The 16506-nt window shown below is 40.2% G+C and overlaps 1 protein-coding gene across 1 annotated transcript in view; it reads right to left on the minus strand.

Moving 5' to 3' along the window:
• Positions 1-16506, minus strand: part of gpr158a (G protein-coupled receptor 158a) — an 84964-nt gene that overhangs the window by 32997 nt on the left and 35461 nt on the right. Inside the window, exons 4-6 of the mRNA XM_028569997.1 lie at positions 10417-10519; positions 4509-4735; positions 922-990 (exon numbers count right to left, since the gene is read on the minus strand). Coding sequence (XP_028425798.1) covers positions 922-990; positions 4509-4735; positions 10417-10519 — 399 coding nt within the window. The remainder of the gene's footprint in view (positions 1-921; positions 991-4508; positions 4736-10416; positions 10520-16506) is intronic.

Below are 16506 nucleotides of genomic sequence, written 5' to 3' on the forward strand. Positions count from 1 at the left end.
TTGGTTATTTCAGACTATTTATTGAATTACCAGAAAATGTGCTATATGTTGATATATTTTATCGAGATGACCTATATCTGGATAGAAGATTTTGGTCATATTGCCTAGCCCTAATTGTAGGGGTCTAATGTTTAAAAATAGTGGCTGGGTAGTTCTAAAATGATGTACTTAAGAATAAATACATCCATATTCCTTTTAAGTGACTGGTTTCGTGGAAGAACTGGGTAAAGAAATGGCCAGAATATGAATTAAGGTCAAATAAAATGTAATGTAGTTTATTCTGTGTGTTAAGGTCTGAATGAGCGCAGTCTGTATAAGGCAGCGTGAGTGGCTGGTCAACAGATGGTAGTGTTGACAGGCTGCTGGGTTCATTGGCCAGCTCTGTGTACAGTTAGCGGGGGTCACCAACAAGCCCTGGGAAGTTTGTCTCTGCCAGTCCCGTTTTATCACGTGCACACCTTGGCTGTGAAAACCCTGCTTACCACAGCTCCATGTGGCTGTCAAAAAAAACAGACCAGGTATGATTTATGGACTGAGGTTTGTACTATCTGACCAGGCAAACAATCCCGTTCTGTGCCGCTGCTGCAGATATGAAACTTTGTTCTGTTTGAGATGAATGAGCAACTGTCAAACTGAATGGCCAACCTTCAGTCAAGGAGAAGATTTTTGCTTTCAGCTCAAAGGAGCATGGCATGAGGATTATCAGCAAAAATGCCAAGAAATGAGCACATGAAAGGATACGAGCCAGCGCACACACACACACACACACACACACACACACACACACACACACACACACACACACACACACACACACACACACACACACACACACACACACACACACACACACACACACACACACACACACACACACACACACACACACACACACACACACAGTGAGTGTCTCAGGCTTACCGGAAAGTAGAGAAGCAGAGCTCCACACAGGATGGCCTCCAGTAGGACTAGACCTGATGCTCTGATACTCTGCCAAAAAAGAAAGATACACCATTTATTAAAAAATGATGGCGAATTAAACTTGTTGGCGACATTTTGGCGACTTGGGGCTGGCACAACAAGCTGCGAACACAACGCTGTTGTTATGGTTAACGTTAGGGCTGTGCAGTTAATTGATTATGATTTTTTCCATAATCGAGCAGCCCTAGTTAACGTGTTAGCAAACAGTTGCTTATTTACACATACAGCAGACGTGGAGCAACATTAGAATTCATTTGGAGTTGGCAAATTACTCATCTTTTAGCTCTGTTTTGGTCTCCAGCAACTCCTGAGGGAAATATTTGGCTCTTCAGCAGCTACATTCTAAAAATACTATATTTGCTAATGTTGCTGTCTGCTGTTTGATGCTGGAAAGGTTATGCACAGCATGTTTATCAAATCAAAGCTTTTTTTCACTGAAAACGGCTGCTTGAAACAACGAGAACTTTAAGAGTACATCAAAACATTAAAGTTGCATGCCCTACAGTCAAACCACAACAACAAGCTGAAAGAAGCTAAAATGCTGCATAAAGCTGCGGGGAACTGCAGAGATGGGCAATAATCTTCTGTCCTCTCTACGAACAACTCTTTTTGCATCATACGTAGTCCTTTGATACACTGCTGATATAAAAATATTGATTACAGCAGCTTAAAATTTAAAATTTCAAGGAATTGTAGTCAAGTGTATGTTCAAAACCTCTAAATTGTACCATAATACAGTTTACAGGGCTCAGTGTTTCCTCTATGTTGATTTGACCGTGGCGGCCCCCCACGGCAACATTTCTGCCCCCCATACTATCAGAAATAGGGCTGCATTGTTAGAGTGCATGTCGGAGAATACCGCGGACACACGCTTCACACTGCGAGCGGACACGCGCGTCACTGTCTAGATGATAAGCCAGTTGAGATCGTGTGTACGTCCTTAAGAACTGTAAATAGTTGTTACACTGCATTAAGATAATGTCATTAATAGTGGGTTTATTGTTATGTGCTACAGAATGCTTAGCATATATGTCAAGATCAAAGTTGTGTGTTCGGACCTGCCCCCACTGCTAAAAAAAATCCTAAAGGAAACACTGGGGCTGTTTGGACTATAACTCTTAAAACACCCCTCATATTTAAAAAATTTAAAAGATTAAAAGGGGAATGGAGCTATCTTCTTTGTTGGCTAAAAGAGAACAAAGAACAGTGAAAGCTCTCGCCTCAAGGACTTTTTATAGAAGGGTTTACCTTTTCATGCACTGTCTGTGCTCCGCTTGTGTAAGATATTGAACAAAATATTGTCCTCTAACTGACAAGATGCTTGAGGGAGCTTTCAAAGAGCAGAGTAAAATGTTGCCACTTATTTAAGAATACATACAAAAGACAACACAAAACACTAGCCACAGCTTTGTAGACCACATGAGTGTTTATCTTGATTAAGATATATTAAAATATGCAACACAAATTAACTAATTTGTTTATGAAAATTAAATGTTTTTGATTTATCGCAAAGTCTGTGGGGAGCTCTGAAACTAAGCTCTTAAACTTAGTTTGATAAGATTAACCGGGATTGCATTAGTGGTGTTTAAATGCTGACAAAGCCCTGGAGTATCTCAAACTTTTATCTGCTTTATTAATGAGAGCAAACTTTTGTAGAACTCTGGTTGATATAATGGCTGAGTCTTCAGGTATGTGGGAGATAGAGCAGCTAGATGTTCCCCAGTCAGTAATGTGGTGAATCTTCAGGCTAATCCTCGCACGTCTAATGCTCAAGACAAAGCCTTTAATTAAGCCAATTAATTGACAGTAGCAACTAGAGGCTCAGAGGATTTCAAGTTCGATCAAAAGTTTACTTCGGTAGAAAGTGAACTCAGTAAATAACACAACACAAGGCTTATACAGTGTTTACAGTCACATTTCAAAGTAGTAATTGTACACATACATACCGAAGAAATTCTGTTATACTGCTCTATGTTACAACTCATTCAACTTTTTGTATTGCAGGGTAAAATCGTGCATGTTTTGGTAAAAAACTGCAGCGATTTGTTGGGAATGAGACCTAAATAGGTAGTAAAAACAGATGCCGAGGTTGAGTAGACAAAAAGTAAGAGAGAACACTCTCAAAGTTTATACACTGAACATTTAACTGCACACTGTCCACTCTCTGACTGATTTCTGGGAAATGCATTTGCGGAAACAAGCAGAAAAAGCAAGGATCTCATCAATTGTCACTTTACTCTACATAATTCCAATAATCTGACAAGTTTTGGTGATCTAGATAAAGAAATCTACAATGTTAGCACCATGCCACACCACTGAATCTAGAGCTTTTATGAATATCTAGTGCATGCGCTAAATCGGAATCTCCGCTTTGCATAGAGAAAGTTTGGTGTTTGTGAAATGTTTTCATCTTTTGATGATGAAATGAAAATGTCATCCCCTTTCATGGTGATGTAGAGAATATATTATTAACTAATGTGATTAAATAAGTGGGGGTCGTTGACAATGTCAGCCAGGTGTGAACCTTCGAACCATATTAATTATTTCCCACTGGCACATTTCACAATAGAGATTTGATGAAAATATATGATATGAATTAAAGCCGGGACAGATTTAGTCTTTATATGCACACATATTATCACTCAAACTGTGAAACATGAAGCTGTCAGTGGCCCAATGTATAAATCAGAGTAAATTCGCTTTAGTGGTCTCATTTGCACACACTGGTTGCTGTCCAAGTTGCTGATGTTGAGTTGATCTGTGGTGCCTGGGCTGTTTGAAATTATTTCAAAGCTTTATTGTGACCACCCACATACTGGTGTATTGAACCGGAGGGCTTTGATGACCATAAGACCCAGAAAACATCAAACATGCAACTGATGTGATATTGTAATTGTGAATTGAATCTGTGGCTTATGTCCTGCTGACAGAACAAATTCCCTAAAAGCTGAATTATATTACTGTGTGGTATCTCAAAGATTGTAATAATGGAAAAATAAAAAAGAAAGCTTAAGTATCTCTGTAGCAATCTCAGTTTAGTCCCCGTAAAAATGCCAAGCTCATTAAATTGTAATACATGGATCAAACTCCGTGAGGGAATGTTTGTTATGAGCATGTAATGATACATTAGTCTGGCTATCACCAGACCAAGCTCAATCTTTTAAGATTGAACATTAGTCTGGGGAGTCTGCTCTGTATTTTCTACTGCACAAGAGGCGTGATCAACGGGCATAGTTCAAATGACTCTGTACGCAATTGGATAGCAACAACAGCGGCATCCACTGGTTGCTGCGCTTCGGTGGCCGCTATGTTGAATGTAAACAAGAAGCTGCTTGGTCGCTTCTCTATCGACCTCGTGTTAAACCCGCCAATAACGCGCTAGGTGCATAAGCCAGTTTGTGATTGGTCCCCGCAAAATTGTAACGGAAGCAGGATAGATAAAACGTACAGGTTTCCAGCCTGAGCTGCAGGGCGAAATCAAATCGCCGGCAGATCAGGCTGGGTTTACCCAGTCTAATGATACATACCTTATTCCTGCGAAAGTGGTAGATGAGTACCATGCTAACGAAGACAATCAGCAAGCAGAGGCACTGGAAGGAGAGCACGGCCAGGCGAAGGGGGCCATCCTCTCGTGCCACACAGGGGGTGTCATCCTTGCAGTAGGCACAGCCCTGCTGGCATGGCAGGCAGTCACTGGAAGACCCCTCGTCCGCATTGGGACCGCTCTCTGCAGCTTTTCCCTTTCTCCCCATCCCTGTCAAAAAGATTGAGAAATAAAAGGAGTTAACCATTGACCCAGTAATCTTTCTGTCATTGACTTGATAAAGCTTGTCAACCTTCTGCAGATATCATTACTTTTGTGCTCCAAGACAGTGATTCCTAACCATGGGTGTTATGGGGCAGCAGCCTCCCCAATTTGTAGAGTGTGTTTTTCCTTTTCCCTTGTGGCCCTGTCTGTGCATGTAGGTCAAGGGGCTTGTCACTCAATCACAGGTGGCTCTGCCACTCATCAAGCGCGGGTGCTGTCAATCATCTACTCACCTCACCTGTACAAAAGTCCTGGTTGAACTCACCATCTTCGCCAGATCATTCATTCTATCAGTGTGGTAACTTGGCCAGAAGATAGCTTCCAGTCTAAGTTAAGTCTCTGGTCTGTTTGCTCCTAGCTTTGATGTTAATTGTTTGTCTGCTCAGACCCTGCTCCACTCTGCCTCAGACCTACTGCACTTTCCACCTCAAGACACGTGGCTTGCACCACTAGTGTTTGCTCTGCTGCCTGCTCACCTCCGCTCTGTCCATACCCCCCATTCTGATCTGAAAATTACCCTGTCACAGTTTGGTCCCTAAACCAGCTCTCTGAACTCATCTTTGGGCTCATCACTGCCTGCCCTCTCTCTGGACCTCAGTATCGGTCTTGAAGCCATCCAGCTTCAGCCCAGTTACTCTCCGCTGCACATTTAACCTTGTGTGTTGACTTTTTACATTAAAGACACCTTTAAAGTAGCTGATGACAAAAACTGTCCAAGTTGTTAGCTAAAAGTAATAGACAAAAGGTTAAAATCGTTAGCTAAAGGTAATGGATAAACAGTTGAAATGTTTTCTAAAAGTAGTGGTTTGAAGGTTGAAATTGTAAGTCAATCTTTGAGAGCACACAGGTATGGATTTGAAAGAGCAGAATTACATTTGTGCGTGAGGAAGGACCGAATTGTGAGTGTTACTGATGATTTTAGCATGCAAGAGTAATAGTTTGTCTGAATCCCCGTTGAAGTATATTGACAAAGTATCACAGTTTGTCACGCAGTTGCTATTTTTACACAAAGTTAATTTCAAATGTGTTCATGTTTCCATACGTTTTTAAAATAGAAGCAGGTTGTGTCGGGAAAAACTATAATTTTCTTAAGTGTCCTTGATACTGAATTTTCCTCTGGATATGAGACCAGTATTAAAAGATAAAGGAGATTAAGTGCTTCTATGACAGACTGAAGCATCCTGAGTACATATAAGCCTATCCCTCTCTGACCTTCCAAAAGATTCATCGACATTGTGTCAACACAAGAAAGATGGATCTATATGTGTGAACATGAAAAGTCAACACTGCAGCACCTTGTTCAGTCACTGGCATATCATACAAGGCTGATAACTGCGGCTTTCTCGGAAAAAAGCACACAGAGACATGCCAGAACTTAGACATTTTAATCCCGACAAGGGCAAGACGATGGACGATGGAGAGTCTAATGACCTAGCTGATCGGCTGAAACTATAAAAATCTATATTTAAGATCTGAGTGAGAAAAAAAGCATTCAATAACTACCACTGAGGTTGAGGTATAAACCAGGCCCTAAACCACTAACTGCTTCAAAAAGAGCTGCTCTGTTGTCAAACATGGTCATACAAGACAGCAGTGAATGCTAAAAAACCAGGGTAAACTAAGGTAAAAACCAAACAGGGACAGCAAGAAGCTAGTGCACTTGTTATTGGTTTGTATAGAAATCCCCCTGAGAGATGCCCATATGGCTGCATAGATAACGAATAGTGGACTTATACAGAGCTTTTATGGAGGCTTTATTGGAAACAGCCATTGTCTCAGAGATTTGAAGGGATTTTGCCTTTAAAAAGAAACTGGCCTATTTTTCAAAGCTATGACTCTGCACATCATTGATCCCTTCAAAAGGACTACTTATCTCCGTAGCAATGAGTCATATCCTTCAGCTCATTCTCGTTGGTTTGTTGCTCCTACAGTTTACAGACAGTCAGAGGAAACTTCAGCAACTTCTTCCATATATTTACATGCAAGATACACAAAGGAAGATCACTAGGAGACAAAGGGAAGTTAGTTGCACTGGCTTTCTCTGCAAAGGAGTGTCAAGGATGTCCCCTTGTGGATTAACAGGCTTGTTATTGGCCCCATGGTGGGCCAGACTGCAGCAGTACGCCTCGCTAACAGGCTTGCCTCTACTCTCTATGTTTGTGTTCTCACACACACACACACACACACACACACACACACACACACACACACACACACACACACACACACACACACACACACACACACACACACACACACACACACACACACACACACACACACACACACACACACACACAGAGCTTTCATGCAGACCTGCACACATGAACACGCAAATTCATGTGCACAACAAACAACACAAACAGGCAGAAGTAGACATAGATATCCAGCTCTCTGAGAAAGAAATTGTGCAGCATTTTTTGCTATTTTGTGCATGAAGGGAAAACATCTTAGGGTAAAAAAATGGGTGCAATAAGATGGTGAATTGAGATAGACACAGAGGAAAATGCTGTACGAGGTTTGTGTGGGATGAGACAGGAGGGAAAGTGGATCTAAATGAAAGTAGAGTGATGGAGGGCAGGTGAAAACCACTGGGGTTCTGTGTCTGCAAATGCCTTTTTTTAATTAACTCACAGCAGACAGAATAAAGTAAGTACCATTAAAAAGATATTTCCCATCTTGAACCTGATTAGCCTCCCCAGTTTACTTCAATTTTTAGACAGGGCAGAAACACGTGCCTCTTTCATTGACATTGTTATAAAATGAAGATGGTATATAATGTAACAGATAAAGGCGCTGACACACCAACCCCATTATCAGCCGTCGGACAGTCTGGCGAGGTCAGTGACTCGAGTCTGTTCTGTGTGTTCCGTGCTGTCGCCAGTTGGAGGAGCCGTCGGCCTTCATTTTGGCTGATTTGATAGGTCGAAATCGGCCAGTGGGCAGTCTGACTCAATGACCAACCTGATTGGTGGAGTGCTAACCTGGAAATGACGAGCGGGATGAGCGGGATGAGCGGGACAAATGCCTCTCAAAATCGGAAAATCTTTTAAAGTGACCTTTGTCGATCTGAAATGAAGACAGATTCAGCAACTGCATGGCCTATTTCTCGCTTAAAATGTTTTCAGAAACACGTTTCGGTGAACTATTTTCGTAAAATACGAGCCATTATGGTCGGATTGGAAATTCCAGAGAAGCCAGACCCACGTGACGCGTTCGTCAAATCAGCTGCCGGTTTTAATTTTTTGGGCGAAAATACAGATTAGCGCCGCCTGCTGTTATGGAGACGTATTACGTCTCACGCACGTGCAGAATGTACGCTCAAGTCGGCGTCGCTTCGGTGTATTTTTGCAAACAGCTGCTGGTCATGATAAATCAAAATATATGCAACTTCAGAGCAAACTGATAAAATTAGCTCATCTGCTATATTTGTACTAAATGAGAATGAAAAGATCTGTCTCTTCCAAACACGCTGCTTTGTTGTCGTTTTTAACCTTTGCTGGCAAATTACTTAAAAGAAATGTAATATCCATATAATGTTTTGATGAGCTCATCTTAAGATTGTGCTGGACAAAGGACACAGAGCAGGGTGTCCAACCCTGTTCAACAGCTGATAATTAGAGGCAGTAACAAGAGAGAAGAGAGTTTTTAGTTACTTTTTAGTTTAGTTTGTGACATTAACCCCTGGAACCCTAGGTTGTTTTATTTTATTTTACCAGTTTTCACTCCCTGTATTGGCTGAAACCAGAGTTATGATTGTAGGTCTTAGCTTTCCATGGCATATACTAAGGAGCACCCGATGTTACATGATTTCCATTTGTTTAACCTTGACAGACTGAAAACTCGTATCACTGCAAACAGGCAGTTTCACTGATATCAGCACTATCTTTACGGCAACTTGATTCTTGATGCACAATGCCTCAATCAGGTTCAAAGAGTTAATGCCCAGTCCATAACTTTGTTAAAGTGATTGTTCGGAGTAATTTCACCCTAGGTTCCTTTGCACCATGCCCTCGAGCACACACCCCCCCAGAAGCTTTTTTCACCTGGGTCTAACATTGGGAGAGTTAGCGTTATCAGCTGAATAGCTTAGTGCAGGGGCTAACGGACCCACGTTTGTATCTCGTAAGTTACCCCACTAATAATGCCCAAAATGATACCAAACTTCTACACTAGTACAAACAAGTTATGCACTCATAAAACAATGGATTGGAAAAGTTTGTAAGTACACCAGAAGTTTATGAACACAACAAATTACAACACCGAAAAAAGATACAACAAAAATATTTATTAATTTAACTTTTTTTTTTTTAAGTAAGTGCTGTAGTATAACTTGCAGGAGACAAATAATAATTGAGGTAAGTCTGGAGACATTACCTTATTTAATCATTAAATTAATAAATATTTTTGTTGTATCTCTTTTCGCTGTTGTAATTTGTAGACGGCCTTAAGCACTCGTCTAACTGCAGGTAGCAGCAGCAGCTAGCAGAAGAGAGTAGGCAAGTGTTCATAAACTTCTGGTGTACTTATAAACTTTCCAATCCATCGTTTTATGAGTGCATAACCTATTTGTACTAACATTATTAGTGGGGTAACTTACGAGATACAAACTTGGATAATGCTACTCTACGCTAACTCTCCCAATGTTCGACCCAGGTGAAAAAAGCTTCTGGGGGGTGTTTGGCTCGAGGACCCTAGGGTGAAATTACTCCGAACCATCACTTTAACTTTACTCTCCTAAAAGTCACTTTGGTACGTTCTAAGTGGAAACATCTACACAATAAATGACATTTACCATAACTGTACCATAACTGTGAAAAATAATTAAAAACCTCTGCATTTTCCAGTCCAAACCTCTTCTGACCCCAAATTATAAAGCCATTATATGATTTTAAATAACACTGTTTTGTATTATGTTTTCAAATGTATACAGGGAGGTCAAATTTTATTCTATAGAAATATTAAATGACCCACTGTGGGATCCCAACCCCAGAAGAGCAAAGTAGCTTCAACAAAAAGAATTGAGACAGTTTAAAATGCTCAAGCGTGTTCAGGTTGTTCAAGGTTAGGGTTTTGGAATTTGCAACTCAAAACAAAAACAGTTTAACAAAATAATCTTAACTCAAGGTCCACAACTTTCATGCACAAAACTAAAAATAATACAATTTAGTACCTACAACACATAAGGTACCAACTATCCCTCCACCAAAAGGATCAAGGTTAGAATGTTGTAATTTGCCAAACAGAACAAATTCTTCTGATGGGTTACCCTTAAAGGTAAGACTTATAAAACTAACTTTCTGTCATATTTGCTGAAACGGACCGGATGTTCGAGTAGAACTACATGAAGCAGGTAAATAACTGCCTAACTGCGTGTCAATCACTGCTCATGCACACGCATTCATTCTCCCTTGTGGGGGGAGTGGCTTAGGAGACCGTTTGGGCTTTAGTAGAAAGGGGGGGAGGGACTGAGAAGTTGTCAATGTTCAAATTATTTGGCTAAAGCCTGGATCTCCACAATCCTACCTACAGCACCTTTAAAAAGTGACTACTGAAGTCACCTTTCAGGGACCAATCATTCTTATGAAGTATATATCTGAATAGGTGACCGTTTGTCACAGACTTACTTGTAAAGCCGTTGACAGCCACTCTGTTCTGGTGGTAGAATCCCTTCTTGCAGTGGCACGTGTACTTGTCCAAGACAAATCCATAACCCTGGATCGGCAAACACTGCAAAAACAAAAACATGTACATCAGCCACACAGAGAAGACAGAGGATGCAATTTGAACTTAACGTTCAATGATAATAAATTAGACTTTTTAGTGAAAAGAATTTTAAACACGTCATCTTGTAATACACACTGATAAGACACTAATATAAAAGCAATTAAAATATGTCAATCCTAAACCAAAGTAAAGCCTGTAGCTGGAAATCAGTGAAGAGAACTTGGGATCAAATGTCTTGTGGGAGGGACAAGGGTCTAATTATTTAAGTTATGAGATTTCTCTCTCTGCCTAACTGTGTCTGCTCGCCACTCAATATTAAATTAGTGAAGCCACTTCTATTTGATTGAAAGTCTGATAGGAAACAGACTGCGGGCTGCCGAGAAAAAGACAAGGGGCGTCAGGGGGCATCCTTGGCAGACTTTGCCAAATTACAAGATATAATTAATATCTAAATTAAGAACCGACTTATTTGCTTGATTAAATGAAAACCATTAATTCTATCTCTTGTGGGAATGAGATCTTCTCTTCTGTATGAACACATTTGGGTCATTGACGTAAAGCGCTTTTTTTTGCTCTCTCCCTAAAACTACATAACAGTTTGTTTTTCTAAGCAGAGATGATCATGACTTATGAGTCCCAAGAAACGACAAGGGGCCCAGAATAGCAACGGTACTTCAGCTGACACTTGACACGCTATGAAGTGTTTGTGACCTGACTGTGATATCTAGAGGCAAGGCCAGTGGCAGCGTCTAAATGAAGCATCAGTCATCGCAATGCTCTTCACAGCGGACTGGACTCTGCACGTCTTAAGAGGCAGCTATTTCTGACTGTCTCTCAAGGTCCTTGGTAAGGTCTGAATGCTGAGAAAGTAAGCCCTCAGTCAAAGCCTTGGAGAGGCAGGCCAGGGCTCAAAAGCACACGGTAATTACCATGTTACAATTCAGGGAACAAGTTCCTCAAACAAATTCCACTGAAGAGACCAGAGCATTTAAAGTGGTGTTGAACATGGCTCGTCATTTCAGCGGTGACAGTTTTGAAAAGGGTCCTTTTGATCTTAAAACCGTAAACCTGTGTACAGTACTTTGCCCTAATACTGTATCTGAAGTCTTTTTTATATAGGCCTTAGTGGTCCCCTAATACTGTATCTGAAGTCTTTTTTATATAGGCCTTAGTGGTCCCCTAATACTGTATCTGAAGTCTCTTTTATATAGACCTTAGTGGTCCCCTAATACTGTATCTGAAGTCTTTTTTATATAGGCCTTAGTGGTCCCCTAATACTGTATCTGAAGTCTCTTTTATATAGACCTTAGTGGTCCCCTAATACTGTATCTGAAGTCTCTTTTATATAGACCTTAGTGGTCCCCTAATACTGTATCTGAAGTCTTTTTTTATATAGGCCTTAGTGGTCCCCTAATACTGTATCTGAAGTCTCTTTTATATAGACCTTAGTGGTCCCCTAATACTGTATCTGAAGTCTCTTTTATATAGGCCTTAGTGGTCCCCTAATACTGTATCTGAAGTCTCTTTTATATAGACCTTAGTGGTCCCCTAATACTGTATCTGAAGTCTCTTTTATATAGACCTTAGTGGTCCCCTAATACTGTATCTGAAGTCTCTTTTATATAGGCCTTAGTGGTCCCCTAATACTGTATCTGAAGTCTCTTTTATATAGGCCTTAGTGGTCCTCTAATACTGTATCTGAAGTCTCTTTTATATAGGCCTTAGTGGTCCCCTAATACTGTATCTGAAGTCTCTTTCCCGAAATTAAGCCTTGGTGCAAAATTACAGCCTCTAGAGCCAGTCCCACAATGAGCTTTCCTTAGGATGTGCCATTTCTGTGTCTGTAGCTTTAAATGCTATTGAAGAGGAGAGAGGGGGGGGTAAGGTGGAGGGTGGGGGTGTGGCCTTGACCAACTGCCACTTTGCTCGTTTGCAATCCATGATGTCTCTCTCTTTCTCGAATGCCAAATTCTCTGGGCGGGCAAAGCAGAGAAAGGGGAGGTTACCTTGCTCATAAGGAGGAGATTCCAGATCAGCCCATCTGAGCTTTCATTTTTTCAAAAGGCAGAGCAGGATACCCAGGGCTCGGTTTACACCTGCCATGGGACCTTTAACGAAAAAGCTGTTGAACATAGTGGAGCATTTAGCAGCTAAAGACAATGCTAGAGAGATTAGGCAACTGTTTGTCTGCTAACACATTGTCATATAAACTTTGTATGAAGATCACACTGTACTGTATGTAAATGTTGTGTTCGTTCCAGTTTAACTGTATCCTACTTCTCTTTCGAATAAATGTGAAAAAGCGAGCCAACATGGAATCTACCGAAAGCTAGCGAGCCTCATGTAGCCAAGCAAGTGCAAGCATTAGATGGTTGAGATGTTGTGAGCAAGCCACGCTTATGCTTTGTATGTTTTATTGTGCGTTTGTGTTTTTAAACCTACAACAAATATGTAACTTCACACCGAACAATGATATTAACCAACCTGGCCAGTCAAGATTTTAAAGAGGCAAATCTGACGTTGGTAAATCAGCATCTCTGAGAATTACAAGCTCACTCAATGCTTAGGAAACAGTTCAGATGACAACAGTTTGATTCAATACTGTACATCCTGTTGGCGACAAGTGTACATTTTATTTGGGAAAATTGGAAAAATCTGCATAATAGATGATCCACCAAATTGGTTTTGATTCAGGCTGCTGAGTTGTGTATCCCTTTATAAATATCTGCTGGTGCAGCTTTAAATGAGCACTGTGGTGAAACATGATTTCATCTGTGATTCTCCAGCAGTTGTCTCCTCAGGACAGGTGGAGCGTGCTGCAGCTACTGCCTGCCACTGTTAATATGCCCACCTCACAGAGACACTAGAAGAAACAGCCAGTGTGTGTGTGTGTGTGTGTGTGTGTGTGTGTGTGTGTGTGTGTGTGTGTGTGTGAGAGAGAGAGAGAGAGAGAGAGAGAGAGAGCGAGCCCTGGCAGTGCATCCCACTCCTGCCTGCTGCGGTGATTGATGCGGGGGCTTGGATGTGGAGTATGTTGAACAGTGAAGCAGCGCAGCCTGCCTTCCAGTGAAGTTATATTAAGACAACTGATTGAAGATGATTTCAGGTCCAAAATGAGATGCTTAACATTTGAAAATAACACAAGTTCTGACAAAACATTAAATGAGAATGGTACCACTTAAAGGTACCAATTTATATTTTTCCACTTTAAGTCCTTAGTCAACAAAATCATATCGTCTGAGATCTTAAGATAAATAAACTTATACTTTAGAGGTGAAACAATTAGTCAATTAAAACTACTTATATTTTCCTTTTTCCAGTAAAATTGCAAAAATATATGTATATATTTTTTGGGGGGTTTTGGACAGTTGCTCGGTTAAAAAAGAACAGCTGAAGAAATCACCTATCGCTCTGGAAAATTGTAATAGACATTTTTCACAATTTTGGACATGTCACAGACGAAAGAAATAAGTTAATCGAAAAATATGGTCATGGTCTATATATCATTACATTGTTTTGAAGTATATATATATATATATAGCTAAATCTTCTCTAACTATAAGACAAGATAGTGTTGTAGTATTTCAAACAGAGCACACATAGGCAGTGACCTACTTCTATTATGCACAACGTATGCTAATAATTACGTCTGAGGATGTTCTATTGATAGCGAGCAACTCAAGCAGCCATATTGTTCAATCTATAATGAGCTGAAGGCATCGACTGTGCTGCCAGAGTGCAGAAATCACATCAAATTAACTGATAATTAAGTCTATATGATCGAGAATAATGTTTTTGACTGTACAGAATCTCTAAATAAATATTTGCCCTCTAAAAACTGTGCTATAATTAAACTGTTATTTATAGCTCACCTACCTGTGAGTGCAGAGATAGGTAAATCTGATGTACCTCATTTATTCTTTATGACAGTCACGTGTAAAGGGAACACCAAGAGCTTGTATTGTGTGTCTCCAACGCCCCAGGTTCCCCCCACCAGCACCGCTCGTTATTGTTTACATGGCAGCTGTGGCAGCTGTCAATCACACGCACTCTGACATACTAATTGCGATGGTGATGTGTGTGACCGCAAGCGAGGGGCATTGTATCGAAGTGCGTCACGCTGTCAGGCCAGCATGGCGTGCCTGTGACAGAGCACTTATCAAAGGGCCATAGGACACAAAAATAGACACTCTGCCGTTTTTTCTTTCTCCCTCTTGCTCCCCGGCTTGTGTGCAATTTTATTTTACACCAGTGGTGTTTGTCCCGTGGATGTGATCAGTTTATAATTTAATGGAGACCAAAGGGAAATAGGCGTAAATACTATATGGCCAAAAGTATGTGGACACCACAGTCCCATTGTTTACTTTGAGTCTGGGGCTATTTTTCATGATTTGGGCTAGACCCTCAGTTCCATTTAAAGTGGCTATTTGTAACTTTCAGTTCGTGTTGATTCTAGCTGCCGCTTTGGACAAAAGCGGTAGTGTTTAACCACACCTGCTGTCGCACTCACTGCACTAATATAGTGCATTTCATGAAACCCAAGGACACGTTACATTAGTACAGGGGGACAAGGGAAAAGAAAACAGTAGGCTGACACAAACATGATTTGAAAAGAAATAAAACCTGGAAAAATGGAAGGGGGACGTAATTTAATGTATGCTACAGACTACAACCACATTGCGCAATGTAAAGTTATTTCATGAATTATTTTATGTAAACAAAATAACCTGAGGGCCAATTTAGGGTCGGTTTTGAATCATTTACAATTCCCGTAATTGTCTCCAGCTGTTAAAAGCCCGACTGAGATTGACTTGGGTTTCGCCCATGGTCTGTCTTTCCCTTTTAGCTTTTAGTTGCTCTTCGTTTAATTTCCTTTATTTCTGTGATGGCCTTGCCCCAGGATCAGCCATAACTACAACATATAACTTCTAAAATAAAATTAAAATACAATTAGGCCTATATAAAGAAATCTTCTGGTACCTTTTACCTGGCTGTATAGAATTTTCCGGTGTTAAAAAGACATATGTGACCGGTCAAAATGTTTTATTCGGTCTACCTGCCGTAAATCATTTTGTGACCTTTGTGATAAATCTGACCCGGGCAAAAGCATTACTAAAAACTATGTCAAAATAGCCGTCTTTTCACCGTTTTCACTCGTTTGCTGGTACAGGTCATTTATGATCATTAGATGAAAAACTACACAGTTTCAGCAACATTACAAAGTTACATATAGTAACTAGCAGTGTTGGGCAAGTTACTTCCAAAATGTAATACATTATAGATTACTAGTTACTGTCATTTGAGAGTAATTAGTTATATTACAATATTACTGTCTCTGAATTGTAATGCGTTACACTACTTTTGCATTACTTTTGAGTTACTTTCATCAAAATAACAGTGGAAGTTTGACTTGGCAGCTAGCTTGTGAATTTCACCACAGGATCAATAAAGTCTCATCTTTATCCACTTTAATACATCACAGATTATTCATAATATTGTGTATAATTAATGTGAATATGCAAAGTAACTAAAGCTATAAAAAATAGATAAGTAAAATGTACAATAGACAAGTAGGAGAAAATGAAAATACTCAATTAAAAGTACCTTACAGTTGTATTGAAGTACGGCATTGTTGTAAAATGTTTGTTTAAAGCACTTGAATAAGAAATTCATGTTTAGTTTAAAACAGTCTAAATGAAATTATAGTGTGATTAAAACTCACTATTTACATTATTTACAGTACTTGATTTACAGCTGATATGTGAAAAGGTCGACAACCTTATTTGTTTAACAGTAATTTAGTTTTACTGCGAACCGTCACAGGAAGTGCTTTTATTTTGAAGTAGCCTACACGGAAGTTGTTGGTTGTGTACCTTGTGTACTCTTGCTAGCTTACTGAGATGCAACTGTTACGCATGTTGTTGAGGCAACAAATACTGTCTATGGATGCAACATGTCCGTCAAGCTAAGTTGCTCACTTTCTTGTTAGT

Source organism: Perca flavescens, chromosome 22, assembly GCF_004354835.1.
Source record: "Perca flavescens isolate YP-PL-M2 chromosome 22, PFLA_1.0, whole genome shotgun sequence".
Lineage (NCBI taxonomy): Eukaryota > Metazoa > Chordata > Actinopteri > Perciformes > Percidae > Perca > Perca flavescens.